Raw genomic sequence first — 19,334 nt, forward strand, 5'->3', positions numbered from 1 at the left:
TCTCCAATGCTTGGACTTTATCCTTAGCTAAGGCTCCCCACCCGATTCTCGGTCTTCCTCGAGTAGACCTTTTCCTCCTCTTTAACATAATACCAATGTCCATCACCAAGAGCCTATGCTACGTCGCGAGTATCTCACCCGGAATCACCTTGCAATCCTTGCAGAACCCTCTGTCGTAACTCCTGAGGAGGAGATAGTCAATCTGGGTCTTCGCCACCGCATTTTGAAAAGTAACCAAATGTCCCTCCCTCTTCTGAAAGCTAGAGTGCGCAATCACCAACCCAAAAACCTTAGCGAAGTCCAACAACGATGTACCTCCTCTGTTCCTCTCCCCAAAACCAAAGTCTCCATGCACCTCGCCATAACCACCTGCGGTCGACCCAATATGCCCATTGAAATCCCCTCCTATGAATAGCTTCTCAGCAGGCGAAACCTGACACACAATCTCATCTAACCCTTCCCAGAAGCACCGTTTAACCTCCTCATCTAGGTGTTAGGAATTCCTAGATTCCGTGGTTTTAGCACGGTCACTTTAATCATACCTGACTTAATTAATTTGTTTTAATTACGTATTTTAGAACCTATGTGTATTTTTACCTTTTACCGCTTTTAATCATGGTGTTATAGATTTATCTTTGAAACAAATCACATGTGCATAAATCTATTTTAATTAGTGTGCTAAAAATCATGTCACGCGTACATGTACACAATTAATAATATTTTATTATTATTAAGATTGGTTAGCCAAAGTCGCGCGAACGCGTACTTCGATTTTTTTGTTTTTTGGGATCGTAATTATGTCATGCGAACGTGTACATAATCATGATGATATATTAGAACGGGCCTAAAAGTACTCTAACAGTGTTCATTACTCTTCCTAAATTTTGAGATTATTGTAATGTCATGAATTATGGAAGTTGGAATTGTGGGAGCAAAGGGATTTATCTTCTACGGATACCTTTGTAACGAAAGATTGTTCATTGGGCTCACATTTTTTCAACTAGCCCATCGATCAAATACTTCATAGACCAGTATAATTTGACAAAACCAAATTTCACTTTCCTAAATAGCCTAACTACTGTAACTATTAATGTAAAGTAAAAGAAGCTAAAATTCTATTAATTTTTATTTCTAATCATATTGAATTGCTCAAGCATTTAAGAACACGTTATGGACCCAAATTTCTAACATAAACCTAAAACATTATAAAAAGATTACTCTATCTAAACTAGAATTGATCGAACCCATCCAAGTAAACTCATTCACGTTAAGAACAAAAATATATTTGAATATGAAATCTGCCTCAATGACCAACCAGGAAAAATCGAATAGCCCATTTAAGTAATCAACGTCAATAATCCCAATAACACCATAAAATTAGTAAACAAACCAATTCACATGTAAAAATAAAAGGGGGAAAAATATTGGCAAAGGGGCAATGAATCAGTCAAAAGTATTCATCAAACTAGTGAATTTATCGAAACAGAATGAAATCTAAAATAAGAAATGGAACCTTTAAGAGAATTTTTAGCCGGAGTCTTCTCCAATACTCGATTCAATACAAAACCTCCAAAGTGAACTGTGCAACAATAGAGAAAAAGGCCGATGTTGAACCAACGAAGGGAAACGAACAAATCCTCGAACCCGACCTCGATTTTGCACCAAAAAAAAAACTCGACTTGAACCAAAACTCTAGCTATGGGGCTGTTTTTTTTCTTTGAGGTGAGAATTTGGGTTTCAATAGCTATTTTAATAGAGTGAAAACAATTGGTTTCAAGATTTCATCACTGGTTTTGCCTTTGGAGCTTGATTTAGTAGAGTTTTCATGCATAGAAATTTCTGAATTTCTTCTACTGGAAGCTTGAAGAACAGGAGAAGAGGTGTTCCTTTTCTTTGCCTATGTTTTCTCCTCAATCTCCTCCCCTTTTCGTTCTATGTTTTCCCGTTTCACTCCTTTCAAGCTACTGCGCAGCTTTTTCTTTTTTCTTTTTACTCTCAGGTCCTGCTCTTTTTTGTGAAAGAATTGGCTTTTATGTGATAGGGTAAATGAGTATGGGCCAAGGGGAATGGGCTGTCCAATTTGGGCCAAAGGGGAATGGGCTGTCCAATTTGGGCCTTTGGTGGCCAGATTTGTACTAAAAATTAGCCCAATTAGCCAAAAATCTATCAACCCAATATCAACTCTGGCCTATTAAATAAAAACAAAGATAAAGATACTACCAAAATATTAATTAGTCCTACTTAAGTAGAATAAACTATTAAAATAAAACTAACCGTTAAAACAAAACTATTTTTGGTATTTTCAAATAATAATTAAAAACAATATCTTTCTAAAAAATACCTAATACTTGAATTAAACAGAAAAAATGATTTTTTTTGTGTGTGTTTTCAATTTTATTTCTTAAAACTAAAATTGATATCTATAAACTCAAATAAATATTAAAAATACTATGAATACTAACAATAATTCTAATGTGCGGGTCAAAAAATATGTGCTTACAATTTTGACGTGTTTTAAAATTCAGGCATCATGCTTCAAATTCTTGCAGAGTGATTTGAAATTTTAGCTTTAAAATTCTGGCAGTGTATTTTAAAATTCTTGTACTTTAAAATTTTGGGTTGTGCTATTTTTCTAAAACTTTTCTTAACAGTGTCAAATTTCAAACGGATCATTTAGTACAAAATTACCCAAATAAGCAGAGGGAGTTAAAGCCCATAAATTGCTATACTTCAGCCCATTTGTAGCATAAGCCTAGTTTGAGTGCGGTAAGTGAATTCGAGCCCATCTTTGTAATGGACTAAAGAATTTCAACCAATTATCATAAACTTATCTTTTCCAATGTTAAGTTAATAATGTGGTCAATTTACCATAACAACTTGTTTGGATGATTGTTATCTATCGTTTCTTAATATATTGTATTGTTTCGTTTTGATGTCTACAATGTTTGGATAGATGTCATGCACCAACAATATGTAACGATCGATTTAACGATACGATACAATAAAATTTAAGTAACAATCAAAACAAACATTGTATTTAAAGTAATAGTACGATACAATACAATATGTAACAACCATCCAAACAAGCTGTAAGTGTTATCAGTGACGTACGTAAGATTTTTTGTAAGCGGTGTTTTCATTAAACGTAATAAATAAATAAATTAATATAATATCATATTTTAAAAAATAACCAATAAAAAAAATACAACTTACAAAGGAAGCAGTCCAATTTAAAAATTGTATTGTGCTGGTCTCTTTAGTTATGACTTAGGATCCACTAAATCAGTACTTTGATACTAAACGGTTTAAACCCCTTTGGGCACTTATTGTTTTTACTTTTTAGACGAGGCATAAAAGTATTAATTAAAACATAAAATAAGCCTGCAGAGGTTCGAACTCGTTGCCACAGATAAAATTCTTCAGTTTCTAACCGGTTAAGTTCATTACAAGTGTTGTCACTTTATTTGTTTTTACTGGTTTCTTGTTTCTTTATTTGAATTTTATACAAATAATTATTAAAGATTTTAGACGAAGCGGTGTCACGTGACACCGCTTGGGCCAATATAAATCCGCCCCTGAATGTTATAGTCCCCAAATAACATCTACATAAGAAAATTATTTTCCGAGAGTCCTCTGGAAATAAGAGATTGACAAACGTAGTACTAAGAATTGTCTTAACATAGTACATTTCCAACTGGATACAATAAAGTACATACATATATAGTACATACATCATAAATTTCAGCACAAGTAATTATCAAAAATAAACATTTATAAGTATAATCAAGAATAAACAGGGAAATAAATATAACACTCAATTCATAATTGATACATACAAGCAAAACAAGTGGGAAAAATGCTTAAATAAAGAAAGAAAAAGAGAAAAATGATTTATAAAATTAACAATAAACATACATAAAATTAAGTCATCATCTGTTGCATGGACTCTCCAAAATTCTGTCGTACCCGTGGCGGATCTTCCAACATGCACTACTTTTAAAGGATCTGACATGCGTCCGACGATATTTTTCGAGAGTTCGAGCAACATATAGGTCTTCATACATGCCTCCAAGGTCTTTCTGCAAGATTTACGCAATCCTTGTGCCTAAAACAATCAACTAAATGATCAATTGTCATTCCTGAAGCTTGCATAAATGAATACACAATCACTGGCCCAACAAATCGAAATCCTCTCTTAAGCAAATCTTTGCTAATTGTCTCTGCTTTTGGAGTTCTTAATGGAACATTTCTTGGATATCTGAATCTGTTAATTATTGGTTTGTAATTCACATAGTTCCACATGTAGCTGCTAAATGATCCAAATTCTCTCACAATCTGCATGTTTTAATTGATTGATAAGAAAATGTAAGTAAATTACCATATCGATCTTGATGTATGTTAAAGTGAAAATTTGATGGAAATGTAAATTATTGCTCGGACTCTTCAGAAATATCGTGAGGTGTGTGTCGAATATGACATCAATTTTGAAAAGTGTGTGCAACAAATAAAGGACTTAAACTTGCCTTGACTATGCATTTGGCATTGTCAACTATGCATCTAACTCTACTTTCTGCTAAATTGAGTTCTGTATTTGAGAATAATTCTTCAATTTCTCGCTCTCCCATTTTGGCCACATGGTTTGCATTAAATCCAGCAAAAGCTTCTCTGTATTTCCACATTAAGAAAAAGTGTTTAACTTCACAGTATAGATTTTTGATAACTAGATAACTATGCGTAATAAGTGAAACTAGTAACATGAAAAATAAAACAAGCAACTTGCTACAACAAAGTAAATTACATTGGTAATGAAATACGTATTTCTACTTATAGTGTATATAAATTAAATAAAAAATACATTCTCGAAATGTTCTTTAATGTAAACAGGAAAATAACAAGAGGGGTTGCTCAGATGGTCAGCACCCCGCCTACAACCCAGGATCTTACGTAAATAAGAAAATACATTCTTAAAATGTTCTTTAAAATTAAGGTTCAAGAAAATAGAGGATTTATGTACCTTATTTGTTCCCTTCTCTTCAAAATTTCAGTCCAATTGAAATCCATAAGCATTCCACATAACGCAAGAAGCTCGAATAATTGACTGTTCAATTTATTTATTTACATGTTAATAAACTTTATTATATTAAACTTAGAGCTTTAAAATCATAACTTATTACTTACTGATCGTCATAAACAGGAACTCCCCAACAATCATCATGGAACTGGACGTAAACCTTATCTGCTTGTAGCAAATTCAAATAAATTAGTCTTTGATAAAGGACCAATCAAGAATTTTTATGGAAAATGAGTGGTTTTATCATTCTTTTTTGTTGGGTTGGTGAGCGGAAAAAAAAATCGAAAAATATTTTTTAGGAAAATAATTTTTTATACTACTCTCCTCACCCCCTTCCCCAAGTCCCCGGCCCATGTTTTTTGTGCTCCCCCCCCCCCCTCCAAAAAAAACAAAATACCCAACATTTTCAGGACTCTATTTTCTTTAAGAATTTACTTATTCTTCTAAAAATTCATACAAACCCAAAGAAACTAATGTGCTTCTTACTTTTTTACGCAAAAACTACGTTGAATTTTGTGCTCAATAACTTAAAAAAATACTATTTTTTTGGTTGAAAAGAAAGTACTTTTCTACAACATGAAGATAAAGTACTCATTTTGTTGAAATGAAAAAAAAAATCTACATCATAAAAAGAAAATACTCTTTTTGTTGAAATGAAAGAAAATACTATTTACTACGTCATTTTATTAAAATGAAAGAAAATATTTTTTACTACATCATTTTGTTACGAAAAAAATATTTTTTCTACATCATGAAAAGAAAGTACTCATTTTATTGAAATGAAAGAAAAATACTTTTTCTATATCATGAAAAAAGAAAGTACTCGTTTTGTTAAAATGAAAGAAAATTCTTTTTCTACATCATGAAAAGAAGGTATTCGTTTTGTTAAAATGAAAGAAAATACTTTTTCTACACCATGAAATGAAAATACTCATTTGTCGAAATTAAAAAAAGTACGCTATCTATAACATGAAAAGAAAGTATTAATAATAATATTTTTATTTAAGGTGGGAATCCGTAGGCAGGGTTGGGGTGGGTGGGAGTGGGTGGTTGGGGGTGGGGGTGGGTTGGAGGGGATGGGGAATAGGGTGAGAAAGGTTGAAAAAGAGTTTTGAAAAATATTTTACCTTCTCTTGATAGAGAAAATATTTTTCTCTAATCGGAGAAAAATGAGTTCATAAGGAAAATGTTTTCCAAAACATTTAATCCAAAACATTTAAGCCAACCAAACAATTTTTCTCCGTACCAAACACACACATGGAGTATCACGATATTCACTATTTTATTATATGCAAGTCGCGAATAAATATATATTTTACTATTAGAAAAATGCACTTTTTTAAGAGACGTTTTTGTCGAAATTCTTTCGACTAGTACATTTTTTGTGGAGGTCCGTGGTAGAACAATAACAATATACCTAATAAAATTTTATTAGTAGGGTATGAAAGAGTAATGTTTATACAGATCTTACCCCTACACAGTAAAAATAGAGAAGTTATTTCTGATAACCCTCGGCTCAAGTAAAACATAATCCATCAGTCATGAGAAAAGAAATAAAGTAGCGAAAAAACCATGGAAAAGAAGATAACAAAAGCAAACAACAATAAGTAGCAATAGGCATGTTTCTAGTAGTTATTTTAAAACTTTTTTAACTTTATTTATTTAGTCAAGTTACCTTCATTTTTAACAATGCGAATCTAAACTTAGAAAACGATATTGCAAAATTTTTGTGGACCATATTATAACCACCACTGGAAAATATCCCACTGATTAAAATTTAAAAAATTATAAAGCATTAAAACTGGCATTGTTTTGGCCCAGTGTTGCTAGGATTTTAGTAATACAAAAGTGTCAATGACAATGCATTGATAAGATAATTAAAATTATTCTATTACCAAATACCTGCTACTAAAGTAAGATACTCACAATCATTGCAATCCTTCTTTTAGCAAGTTTTAATTCTTATCTTATCATTTTCTTCGTCTTATCTACGTATGAGCAGCGAATATATTCCTATAATTAGGTCCTACTTAATTTCTTCGACCTTCTCAATTCACAAGTCAACTTCTCTTAGAAGAATAAATCATTAAGACATAGTATTTAATTTAATTTATACACTACAAAAATTTGAAGATCATAAAGTAATTTGGTTTATACATTGTAAAGAAATGTTTATAGTATCCGATGACCAAAAGATATCTATATATTAGTGACGAAGTCAGAAATTTCACTAAGAATGTTCAAGATTTAATATATATATAATATAAAAAGTAATTTTTGATTTATGTATGCAGTATAATTTTTTTTTCACAGTATAATTTTTTGATGGCAAATGTTCAATTGACCATCCTTTATTGTATTTGGTTACGACACTTGCTATATGTAACCTCTCTAAAAGTTGGATTTGTAATCTTGAAAGTCACACAGATTGCTTGCTAAAGTTGACTTGATAGTGTAAATTTTTTATAATGTTGGGGAATATTAGTTAAACTCTTAAAATATTAGTTTGATCTTAAGTTACTTATACTGAGAAAAATGCCTTACAAAGTTACTCATAAGCCGAATTGAAAAGACCTTCCTAGCAGCAACCTAAATTAAGATCAATAACCCAAACAACTAATCCATTCCTTTCAATTATATATGATACTCTTTTTATTTTGAAACATTCCAAAATATATGTTTGACACCGTTTTATTTCTGTACAACTTTTACCATTTTCAAGAATTTAAATTTATTTAACTGTTCGTACTTTAACTTCGATACAACCGTTTGATATCTTTTCAACCACTACTTTTTTATTATCTTCCATCATCACACAAATAACTTGTTTGGAGTTGTTATGTATTGTTTCATAATGTATCGTATAATATTATATTGTACAGTATCGTTTTGATGTATATAATATTTGGATAGATTGTATTGTTTGTCCTTGTTTCATGAAGCACCAACAATATGAAGAATAAACTTGTAATATTATAAAAAAAAAAGATACGAGGTAGAATTATTATATAAAAAAGTAGGGTAAAAGATAAATTAGGATTATTTAATAATAAGGAAATGCAAGATGAGAGAAAAACAAAATAAGGAAATGACGCGACCACATCAAATCGGTCGTTCCATAAAATGACACTTTTCGTCGTTAACGATACGATACAATAAAATTTAAGTAACAAATCAAAACAAATATTGTATTTAAATCAACAATGTACCATACAATACAACATGTAACAACCATCCAAACAAGTTGTAATATGTTACTTTATCTATTTCATTTTATGTGACACTATTTCCTTTTTAGTATGTTCTAATATGCCTCACGACAAACAAACATATTCTAACAGTAGCAATATTTCATGAAAGGTAATAAAAAATAACAGTTGAATTAACTTACCACTACTACTAGTTATCCAATTGCACCTCCTCATTAGCTCTTCTTCAGTAGAAGTTGGACTAGGATTACTAGTCGGACTAACTGCTCGAACCACATTTTTCATGGCCGGAATCTCTCTTTTTTCCGACGACGACGACGCGATTAATCGGAGTGCCAATGAGATTTTCTGATCCAATGGAGTGATTGAAGAATAATCTGTAAGAGAAGAATCATTTGAAGTTTGTGATAAAGATAAAGAAAGTGAAGAAAGTGAAAGAGAAGAGCCTGTTTTATGTAACCCTATAGGGTAAATTTTCTTCCAATGTTTAGATAATAAGAAGTTAGTAGTATTGCTTCTTGTCTTCTCTTTTTCCCTATGCTTTTCTAATGCATGTCTTCTCACATTTTGCTTAGACATTTTTGAAGAAGAAGAAATTACAAGGTTGTGGTTTTGTTTCAGTTTGGTATAATGTTTAAGATGATTGAAATATATAAACATTGGACTTTGAATTGATGTGATATGAAAAAGAATATTAAAGAAGAAGTTGGTAGAATGTGAATCTCATAATGGAGCACCTTTTTAAACTTATAATTGAAGCAAAAATTGATGAAAATAGTTTATGGATTGTAAAATATTACTTGTTGAAATTAAAAAATCAAAGTTTGAGTTTTAAGGTGGTGGATAAGTATTGTCTTTCCAGGAGATCAAGATTTTTACTGAAAATGTTAAAGTTTTGAGAAAGTTTTGTATGACATTATTATGTTAAGTACTAGAGTACGTAATAGAGATTTTTCTGTTTTCTACTCGGTGTTATGTATTCCTATTAGAGTTTGATTAATTCGTATTTGTCTTGCGTAAGGTCTATCAACGGAAAGCTCTCCTTACCAGGATTTCTTCTATATATTCTTAAGGCTCAAACCCGAGACCTTTGATTAATGACCGAGGGATTACCGACTTACCATAACTCCAACTTTCCTGTCACTTATCAGGAAAAATAAAACCATTTTGACTAGTGGATCTATAATAATATTTAATTTTCAACATCCTAAAAATGATTAATTATAGATTATATATTCATGTTAGTAAAAATAGAATTACATTCTCAACCAGTACTCCCAGTTAATTTGCCCAACTTACAATTTACCGTCTTTTCCAGTTTTCTTTTTTTCTTCTTTTTCTTCTTTTTTTGCTGCTAAGCTAGGTAGATATAGTTCTGTCAAATTAGAATTTTTACTTACTCCAAGTAGCTTGTTCTTCTAGAAATAAATCCATGTTTTATTCATTCATCTTACCTTATTTAATCATGATTTTTTTTCCATTCACATTTTCATTAAATGAGTATCCATCATCCTATGTTTTTTTTTGTGCTTCTAAAGGTATTTGATATGGAAAAATGTAACATTAAACAACCAAAAATACTTTAAAGAAAATTATGAGCGCTAAAGAGTGAGTATAAAGCTTGAAAACATGAAATATATTATTTTAATATAACCAAGCTTTTAGTTCAAATGTTTACTTCAATTAAGGTGTAATGGGTCACCTTTATTAGCTAGACTTAATACTCACTCTTTAGCCCTTAAGGTCTAGAGGATAAACCTACATTGATTGCATAGATGATGATATCTCATCCTTCCTTTATTTTTTTTCTTCAAATTTTGTTATAAGTCTAAGTTTGATGTATTGACGATTTAAAAGATATTTATATAATTATATTATTTAAAATACAATTACAAGTAACTCTATTTAATAAATTCATCGAAAATTTAGAATAATAATACTAATTAACTCTATAATAAATTAAATTATACTGATAGTATAATAATTATTATAATATCATTTGTGTTATAAATTTCTTGAGCCGGTGGTCTATCGGAAATAACCTCTCTACTTTTATAAGGTAGGGGTAAGGTCCGCGTACATACTATCCTCCTCAGACCCCACTTATGAGATTATACTGGATTTTTTGTTTTTATTTTTGTTGTTGTCAGTGTTATAAATTAAACTTTTATTGACATCTCATCTATTTTTGTCTCATTTATATACACTAGCTACTACGTACGTATATGTGCTATCTTTTTAAAAATGATGTTCCTCTTGTAAGAAATTCTCTTACAACTGAGATTAGTAAAAGCAAAGCGTTGTCGACTTTGCAACTAAATGAGAGCTTTGCTAAATGTCAAAGTTAATTACTATGTTACAAATTACTCCATTCATACCAAAATGAATGCACTACTATTTCTATTTTGAGAGCCAAAAATACAATCTTTTCTTTGCTTAGGATTTTTTCAAAGACTTATTTTTAACTATAATAAAGTTAGCATTTATAATATTTTTATTTTGTTTCTGAATATGTACTTAATTTTATTGCACAAAAGTTAAGAAATAAGTGCTCGAATTCACATAAAAAACTCTAATTGCCATCTTTTCAAACTGCTTCTACATTTAAGAAAAAAATAAAATAAGAAAAACAAATTACGGCATCGTTTTCATTGTCTCTTTCACAGCCAATAATCTACTTTTGTTTATATCTCTAAAACCCTAAACCCTGTAAATCTCCCATTTCCATTTCCCCTAATGCTTCGATTAATCCTCAAATGTCCCTTTAAACCTCAATTACCCTACTCCTTCCTGCTCCTTAAATCCTCTTTCTCCGCCGCCAGCCTCGCCGTCGACCACCCTGAACCACCAACCACCACCACCACCACCAAAACTGCATTTTCAAAAATTCTCACTTTTTTTCAAACTTATTGCACTAAAGGCTCCGCGAAGCTTTTAAAAGGCGACCCATGTATTAAAAATTTAATCTTTGAGCTGAATGAATTAGAAATAGAAGGCATTGTTGAGGAACTGAGTGTTGAGAATCCCGAATCTGCCCTTGAGTTCTTTTTCTTGTTGAGAAATGATTATGGGTTTAAGCATTCGAGAGTTTCACACATTATTGTTGCTCATGTTTTGGCTAAAAAACAGAGGTTTAGAGCTTTGAAGTTTCATTTGCAAAATTTGGTTCAAGAAGAAGGTAAATTTGGTTCATTGTTATGTCATTAAAGATTCTTGTTTTAAGTGTAATGCAAGAAGTCACTCGCTCTGTCCCAATTTAGGTGATGTTGTTTGAGTGATCAGTTTTAAGAAAGAAAGTGAAACTAGTGTAAAATAAGTCATAGATAATTTTGTGGCTATTATCATTTCATTAAAGCCTTGGTGGACAGAGTTACCCGTTTCTTGTGCTGGTGGGAGATAACAAGTATCTCGTGTAATTAGTCGCGCAAGCTGGCCCGGATATCACTCCGGTGTTATAAAAAAAGTCATCTCATTCAGGCTAAAATTTGAATTTTAAAGCTAAAATGTTTATAAATATTTAAGTAGTTACTCCCTCCGTCCCATTTTCTGTGATGTTGTGTGACTGAGCACATAGCTTAAAAAAGAAAGAAAGACTTCTGAAACTTGTGATTTAAAACAATACAAAATATTTGTATGACTTAATAATCTCATTAAGGGTAAATTAGGAATTTTGAAGTTAAATTATTAACCACCCAATTGTGTGGCCTAGTGGTCAATGAAGTGGTCAGAACCATGAGGTCTCAAGTTCAAATCCCAGCGGAGTCAAAAACACTAGGTGATTTCTTCCTATCTATCCAAGCCTTGGTGGATAGAGTTGTTGGTGGGTGGCAGATATCACGTGGAATTAGTCGAGGTGTGCGCAAGTTGGCCCGGACACAACGGTTATAAAAAAATTTATTAAGCATAGCAACGTGTCAGCCTTTGTAAGTAGTTAGTCCCTCCGTCCCATTTTGTGCGATGATGGTTGACTGAGTACAAAGTTTAAGACTAAAACAAAGACTTTTACATCTTGGGGTTTAGAAACAAGCTTAGATATATGTGTGGCAAATCATCTCATTAAGGGTAGAATGAGAATTTTAAAGTTAAATTATTTCTAAATATAGAAAAGTGTCGGCCCTTTTGGGACAGACTAAAATGGATAGTGTGTCACATAAATTGAGATAGAGGGAGTACTTCTTACTTTGCTCATTTTTGCTGCTTATATAGATTTGTTTTGATTTCCATCAGGCTCGGGTTCAGCTTCTTTGCTAAGTGAGCTGCTTTCGAGTCGCTTTCAGAAATGGGATTCTAATCATGTTGTCTGGGATATGCTGGCTTCTGCTTATTCCCGATGTCAGATGGTTCTCGATGCTCTCTTTGTTTTTGCGAAGATGAAAGATTTCAATATCCGGGCTTCGATAATTTTATATAATAGTTTGTTGTATAAGTTGAGGGACACTGATATCATCCGGGATATCTACGATGACATCAAAGCCAATGGGATAAACCCGAGTGAGTATACTAATTCCATTCTTATAGATGGCCTATGCAAACAGTTCTCGATGCAAGAAGCTGTTGAGTTTCTTCGAGGGACTGAATGTAGAGAATTTGGGCCTTGTGTTGTGTCTTTCAATACTCTTATGTCAAGTTCCTGTAAAATGGGTTACATAGATGTTGCAAAGTCATTCTTTTGTATGATGTTTAAGTATGGATTACATCTCAATGTATATAGTTACAATATTCTCATTCATGGGTTAAGCGTGGCGGGTGCAATGGAAGAAGCCTTGGAGTTCAAAGGTGATATGGAGAAACACGGTTTAGAGCCTAATGTGGTGACTTATAACGTCCTTGCCAAAGGATTTTGTTTGCTTGGTATGACAAGTGGTGTCCGGACATTAATTAATGAAATGCTTCATAAAGGCTTAAATCCTGATATTGTCACTTTTAAAATGTTGATCTGTGGATATTGCAAGGCAGTTAATGTTAATGAGGGTATTAAGTTGAGAAAGGAGAACAGCGGTCATAAACCAGATATTGTCATGTACTCGATTCTCGTACAAGGCCTTTGTAAGAAAGGATTGGTAGAGTTGGCTTTTCAATTGTACAAAGATATGTGCTATAAGAGAATTCTTCCAAATATTGTTGCTCATAGATCTATTCTCAAAAGCTTATGTGAGAAAGGGTACATGTGTGAGGCGAGAGCTTTTTTTGATGCTCTACTAAACTGTGACTTAATGGATGATGTGTTTTTGGGTAATATTATGATTGACGGATATGCAAAACGTGGTGACATTGGTGAAGCTCTTCAGGTATACGAACTAATAAAAGAGAAAGGAATAATGCCAAGCATAGTCACATTCAACTCCTTATTATATGGGTTCTGCAAAGCCAGAAAGCTAGATGATGCAAGAAAGTTGTTTGACACTATTGTTGCACATGGGTTGATACCAACAGAGGTCACGTACACAACTCTTATGGATGCGTATAGTGAGGAAGCAAATATTCAAACCATCTTAGAGTTGCAAGCGGAAATGAAAGCAAGGGGCATGGAACCAACTCATGTTACTCGCACAGTGATAATGAAATGCCACGGCAAAACAAGTCAGATGCATGAGTCTGTTCGGATACTAAAGAATATGTTAACGACGGGTCCTTGGCCTGATGAAGTTTCGTACAACACCATTATCCAAAGTTTCTGCAAAGCTCGAGATATGAAAGGTGCTATCCGATTACATGATGAGATGATAGACAACAATCTTCTGCCAAGTCGTGTCACATACAACATTCTCCTTAATGGTTTATGTGTACAAGGAGACCTAAAGTATGCTGAGAAACTATTTTCTTCTCTCGAAGATCGTGATGTTGGCCTGATGAAATATGATTACACCATTCTTATAAAAGCACATTGTGCAAAAGGTGATGTGAATAAGGCTGTGGGTCTGTTCAAAAAGATGATCGAGAAGGGCTTTGAAATCTCTATTAGAGATTATAGTGCTGTAATTAATAGGTTGTGCAAAAGAAACTTACTATATGGTCCTTATAAAAAAAGAAACTTACTGGATGATGTGAAGAATTTTCTGCATATGATGTTGTCGCATGGCATATCTCTTGATTTACAAATGTATTCTGTTATGCTTAACAGTTTCCGTCGTATTGGCGATCACAATTCTGTGTTCCAGCTGTTCTCTTTGAAAATTAAGTGTGGGTTAGATACTGGTTCTAATTGTGGTTAAGAGTACGCGACACCAATTCATGATGATTACTATGCTCTGCTGCAACATATGAGCTTCTTGTTTCATGAGGTGTTACTAGAAAAGTTCAACAAGCTATTCCTTGATTTTATAAGGAATGTTAAGTTATTCAAATATTCAATCCCATACCTGGCTTAAAGAGAAATTGTGGTAGAAAAGGTTTGTAAGTTGCACTAACTATGCAGTTATGTGAACTTATAGATCAGGTCATATGAAAAGTTAATGACTAGTAATGCACCTGAGAACAGTATGGATTCTTTATTCTCTGCTGATTTCGTGTTAGGAAGTGAAGATTTTTGCTAGAAAAGGGGTCGAGTCATGTTTATGCATGTAGCATCACTTACAAAACAGAAAGCTGGTATGCAAGTTCTAATTAACTTGCAAACTAAGGTACTTAGAAGGACTTTTTTTATGCGCAACCTACTGGTTAGGACCTTTGGGGAAATTGTCACTCCTTAACTAGTATATCTGCAGATGTGGTAGGGATATTATGTCCTCTGATCAGCATCATCTTTGTATGGAGAAAAGACAGAGGTTTAGGCATCTGTAAGAAAAGTTAAAACAGGTAAAGTTTCTTCTCTGTTTCTCTTCTTCTATCCTTTTTTGGTTCTGATATTGAATCCTTTTTAGCGGACTTGTCGAAAAAATGGTGTTCCCTGTTTATTGGAATCTAAATCTATCTTCTTTTGTTACCTTTAACCTTACAGTATTATGAATTCTTCGCTTAATTCTAGGCTGACTTACTAGTACTGCTTATCTTTGTTTAACGTCCCTTTTCAAGTTTTAAGTGCTCTCCATTTTCTTTAACTCACCATAAATGCATTTTTCTTCTTTTGACAGTAAACGTTCCATTTGCCAGCCCAGCACATAAGTGCTCCTTAGTAGATTTCCTGTTTATTTTTCTATATTTATTTGCCTGAAATTTCTTATCATATTTCTCAAGTGTCCTCTGAGTTACCTGTTAACCCACTTTGTTCTTATAGTTATTGCATAGTCACTCATTTCTTTTACATTAATTATATCATTGTTGGGCATTATTTGCCTGGTGAAATGATGCTGTAAAGCGAAGTTCAATTAAAGCATAACAAATCCTATTAATCAGTTAAAACTATTACAACTCATTCTGCATATGAGGCCTTACTGAAGGCGAGGCTCAGCTATGAAAATCCTTATGATTTTGGGTTTTAACTGAAAATTGTATTTTCTTTTGAGTGTGTTAGATTCAAAATTGTTTCATTTGATTTTTAAACTCGGTAATAATGGTTTCCTTTTATGCAAATTGCTTTGCTTAATAAATTTGTTGTCTTATACCTACTCGGACTGGTTGCTCTGTCATAATCACAGCGGACTCAAAGAATCAAACTTGTTAAATTTCACTGTCTTCACGGTGTAAGGATTGCATCTTATATTTCATGGGAGTTTACCATTCAATCTTATAGAATTCTAAAGAAACTTTAGCATTAGAGTTCTTGAAGTATTAGATTCATTGTGATAAAGCTTCTAAGTTATTGTTTGTTAAGTAGGAGAAAAGAGAAACTTAAGTACTTTTGGAATTTTGCATCCGTTACTAAAATGGAGAATTCAGAGATATTGCAATAGCAATTTGTCAAGTATTATCATTTGGTTTGGAAGAGACATGCATTTATCGTTATTATCTTAACTTCTAATTTTTCCTATCTAAAGGGTAATGATTTGTTGAACACCTACGCTGTTATAGATATGTCTAACTTCTCCCTCCCCTGGCCCAATGATAAATGAAATAAGGAATACAGATCACTGCTCCAGGATTTCTTTATTCACCATTATTTTGGTTTTATAAAAGATTTTTTTTTGTAATCTCCTTTTCACTTCTGTCTCGGGCAAAAGGAAGTGAAATTGTAAGTCTATTTTATTCTCTCTTCAATGATGACTTGCAGATATAATAGATTTTGGGGCCAGCAGTCATTGGGAATCTAGTCTTCAGCAGCCAATAGAGGCATACCAGTTGTATGACTGCAGCAGCTGTTATGGATCTAGTTCTTGGAGCTGCTCAGACTAGCAGCTCATTCGATCTGTCCAAGTTGTCAAGGAGCCAACTAATGGCATCATCTGAGTTGAAGGTCAGCACTAGCTAAAATTGCTCTCATGTTTACGATTTATATTGTGTCTCATGTATTTCTTGCTCGATCTTAAGGCTGTCCCATATTATCTTCTTTTTAGCAAACTTGCATTTTTCTTGGTGATATAAGGCTATAAGCTATACAAAGAACAGATATATAAACAAGCCCCCCTCGCGGCAGCCTGGTATAATAATGCGCTAGCCAAAGGGTCATACGCTGGTAGCATATTTCCAATATGCTTAACAGTTGCTTTGTTGCTGAAAAACTTTCTGAGTACTATATCTCATTAGTCGAGTCTGTCCCATAGCCCATAGATTGGCTAAACTTGTACAGGTTGGTCTTTTCAAATGCCCACAAGACTTCTTACCATCTACCTGGAGCATTGACCTCAAAAGATCTTTGCCAGCTCCTCTCTCTGATTTTTTATAGCCCTTATCGTAAAAATATCTGATTTTAAAACGGTGGTCTCTTGTTTTTTGCAGAAAAAGAACAAGGATTTAGCGAAGGCTCCTGCAGGTTGCTGCTTAACACAATCTTTATGAAATAAATTCTTGTGGATCATTGTTTTATCATTTTATTTTAATCATATAGGCGTATGTCCATACATATAAATCATGTTATTTCTTTAAAAAGATGGCTTCTCCCAAGAGCTATCTATCGCATCACACAAAATCAGAATTACAAGCCAAAAGATGTGGGGAAGCTACTCCAAAAGTGATTATCCTTTTTCTTATTGCAACAGGTAAGTTGTAATTTCCACTTCTTTTACTTCGTCCTTTTCTCTTTTTCTTCTATATAGACATAGAAAAACATCAGAGAAAGAATCTGCCTATGTGCTTATACTCGGTGCTTCATGTGGCTAAGAAGCAACCTTGGTTTAAAAGTTCTTATTAATTTATTCATAGAAACATGAACATAGAGGGGCATAAATAAGATCATTACTAGGGAGTTGAAAAACTCTGTAATTGATAAAACTGTCGGGGATAAGAGAAATCGCTTAAATTGATAATAATTGTCTCTTTCTCACAGCTCACAGTCTCACCCTTCTGAAGACTGTAAATCTCTCCCTCACCCCTTTTTGTAACGGCCTCTGTTCCGTTTGCTCTCACGCTTATTTCTCTGTTTGTTTCTTCTGAATTTGAGTGAATCCATGCTAAGATTGTTGACTAGTCCAAGAAATCAGATCTTTATGGTAAGATTTTTGACATTATTTACAGCTTGCACCTACATTACAAGGACTGTCCTACTTTGACGGCTCATGGATAATATATTAAAAGCCCCTTGGTTGAATATAATTGTGTAATTGTAGGGAATTATATGTACAGATTTGAGGTGTCTCGTTACTCTGACAGACTACGAGCTATGCTAATCATCAGTGGCGGATCCAGGATTTTATGCAACCGGGTTCAGTCGAAAACAACTATAACTAATATAAACAGTAACATAAAGCAATTTTTTTGTCCTTTTTGTTCATAGGGTAATCTTAATATAAAATCATCTTAAAGTCACACTTTATAGTTCTAACAAATTTTTGCTTATTTTAATTTAACAAATTTAAAATTTTGTTATACTTTAACCAAAAAATAATATTTGACCAATCAAAAAACTATTAACTCTAAGAAATTTGAGATTATAAAATATTTTCTAGTTTTATAAGTAACAAATTATTAGTTATAAAAGAAGGCAATAAGAAAAGAGTTACAAACTAAACTAAATCAATACCAAAATTATAAATAAATAAGAGAGCTTATACAGTAGTGTAATTAATATTTAATTAAAAAACAATGAAAAAGTTTCAACATAAATTAAATTAAATTAACAAATAATATATAATTTCAACAAATATACTTGCAAGGCTTAGCAAATTTTATGAAGGAGAGCTAAAATTACCTTTTGAAGTAAAGTAAACTCCAGTATAAGTTTTATTTGAGTTTAAATAAAGAAAACAAACTTTAAAGTAAAATAGAGAAAACGAGAAAATATAAGCCATTGGAGTAACAAATCAACAAGCCAAGGTATGGTTAATTTAATTTGATGCAAAACAGTTTTACTAGGCCTAGCATTTGCACATTCTTGTTGCTATCTATACTAAAAAGAAGTATAAAAATGCACTGACGGGGAATTGAACACATGACCTCACCAAAACCATGAACCTGCCTGATCACTTTTTCAGGAGGAAAGTCATGTGAGTTCAAATATAATATTTTATATAAAGTTACCCTGCTTTAGCTGTAATTTACATTTATACACAGTAGTATTTTTCGACGAAGCGGGTTTAGTTGAACTCCCTTAGAAATATGTGGGTCCGCCCCTGCTAATCATCTGTGAATTGGAGCATGAAATAGAAGCGCGCGATAATGTTTGTGTATGATCTTGATATGCGCCACTTTTCAGTATGTAGATATCTCCAACATTGTTATCCCAGAAGTGCTTCATGATATGTACAGTATTGATTATCTAGTTTATCTAGGCAAGAGGAATTCATGTCCAAGGTTTTCATTGGTTACCTAGTGCACTCGTCAGTCTTGTTCTGAAGCTCATCATGTGTGTACATGCACTTTTGCCCTCAGACGAAGTTCCAACTGCAGTTGGCGAGAGCTCAACAGAGTCATTCAATGCCAGCGGCATTGGCTGTAAAGTTTTTTCTTTATGGAGTTTACCATAAAGAAAATTCAGAAATCAGCAGATTTGTACATTTCTTTCCTGAACAACACACTTTTGACCT

General features: G+C 32.8%; 2 protein-coding genes across 7 annotated transcripts; one reads left to right on the top strand and one right to left on the bottom strand.

Annotated features, from left to right (window-relative positions):
- Nucleotides 1-3,785: 3,785 nt before the first annotated feature.
- LOC107765923 (uncharacterized) lies at nucleotides 3,786-8,913 on the bottom strand. Its single transcript, XM_075248434.1, has 5 exons — nucleotides 8,463-8,913; nucleotides 5,179-5,236; nucleotides 5,015-5,098; nucleotides 4,524-4,665; nucleotides 3,786-4,335 (listed from the first exon to the last, which is right to left on the bottom strand). Exons 1-5 carry the CDS (start codon nucleotides 8,857-8,859, stop codon nucleotides 4,057-4,059), a joined length of 960 nt encoding a protein of 319 aa, XP_075104535.1. The 5' UTR covers nucleotides 8,860-8,913; the 3' UTR covers nucleotides 3,786-4,056.
- A 2,025-nt stretch (nucleotides 8,914-10,938) lies between these two features.
- Nucleotides 10,939-16,609, top strand: LOC107802371 (uncharacterized). Of its 6 annotated transcripts, none has more exons than XM_075247165.1 (5): nucleotides 10,939-11,458; nucleotides 12,508-14,669; nucleotides 14,794-14,900; nucleotides 14,985-15,075; nucleotides 16,427-16,609. In XM_075247165.1, the coding sequence occupies exons 1-2, from the start codon at nucleotides 11,017-11,019 to the stop codon at nucleotides 14,490-14,492; spliced, it is 2,427 nt and encodes an 808-aa protein (XP_075103266.1). In that variant the 5' UTR covers nucleotides 10,939-11,016; the 3' UTR covers nucleotides 14,493-14,669; nucleotides 14,794-14,900; nucleotides 14,985-15,075; nucleotides 16,427-16,609. The 6 variants fall into 6 exon arrangements, with proteins under 6 accessions (XP_075103266.1, XP_075103268.1, XP_075103263.1 ...); XM_075247167.1 differs by having other exon boundaries at nucleotides 14,803-14,900; XM_075247162.1 differs by having other exon boundaries at nucleotides 12,508-14,900.
- The last annotated feature ends 2,725 nt before the right edge of the window (nucleotides 16,610-19,334 follow it).

Source organism: Nicotiana tabacum, chromosome 24, assembly GCF_000715075.1.
Source record: "Nicotiana tabacum cultivar K326 chromosome 24, ASM71507v2, whole genome shotgun sequence".
Lineage (NCBI taxonomy): Eukaryota > Viridiplantae > Streptophyta > Magnoliopsida > Solanales > Solanaceae > Nicotiana > Nicotiana tabacum.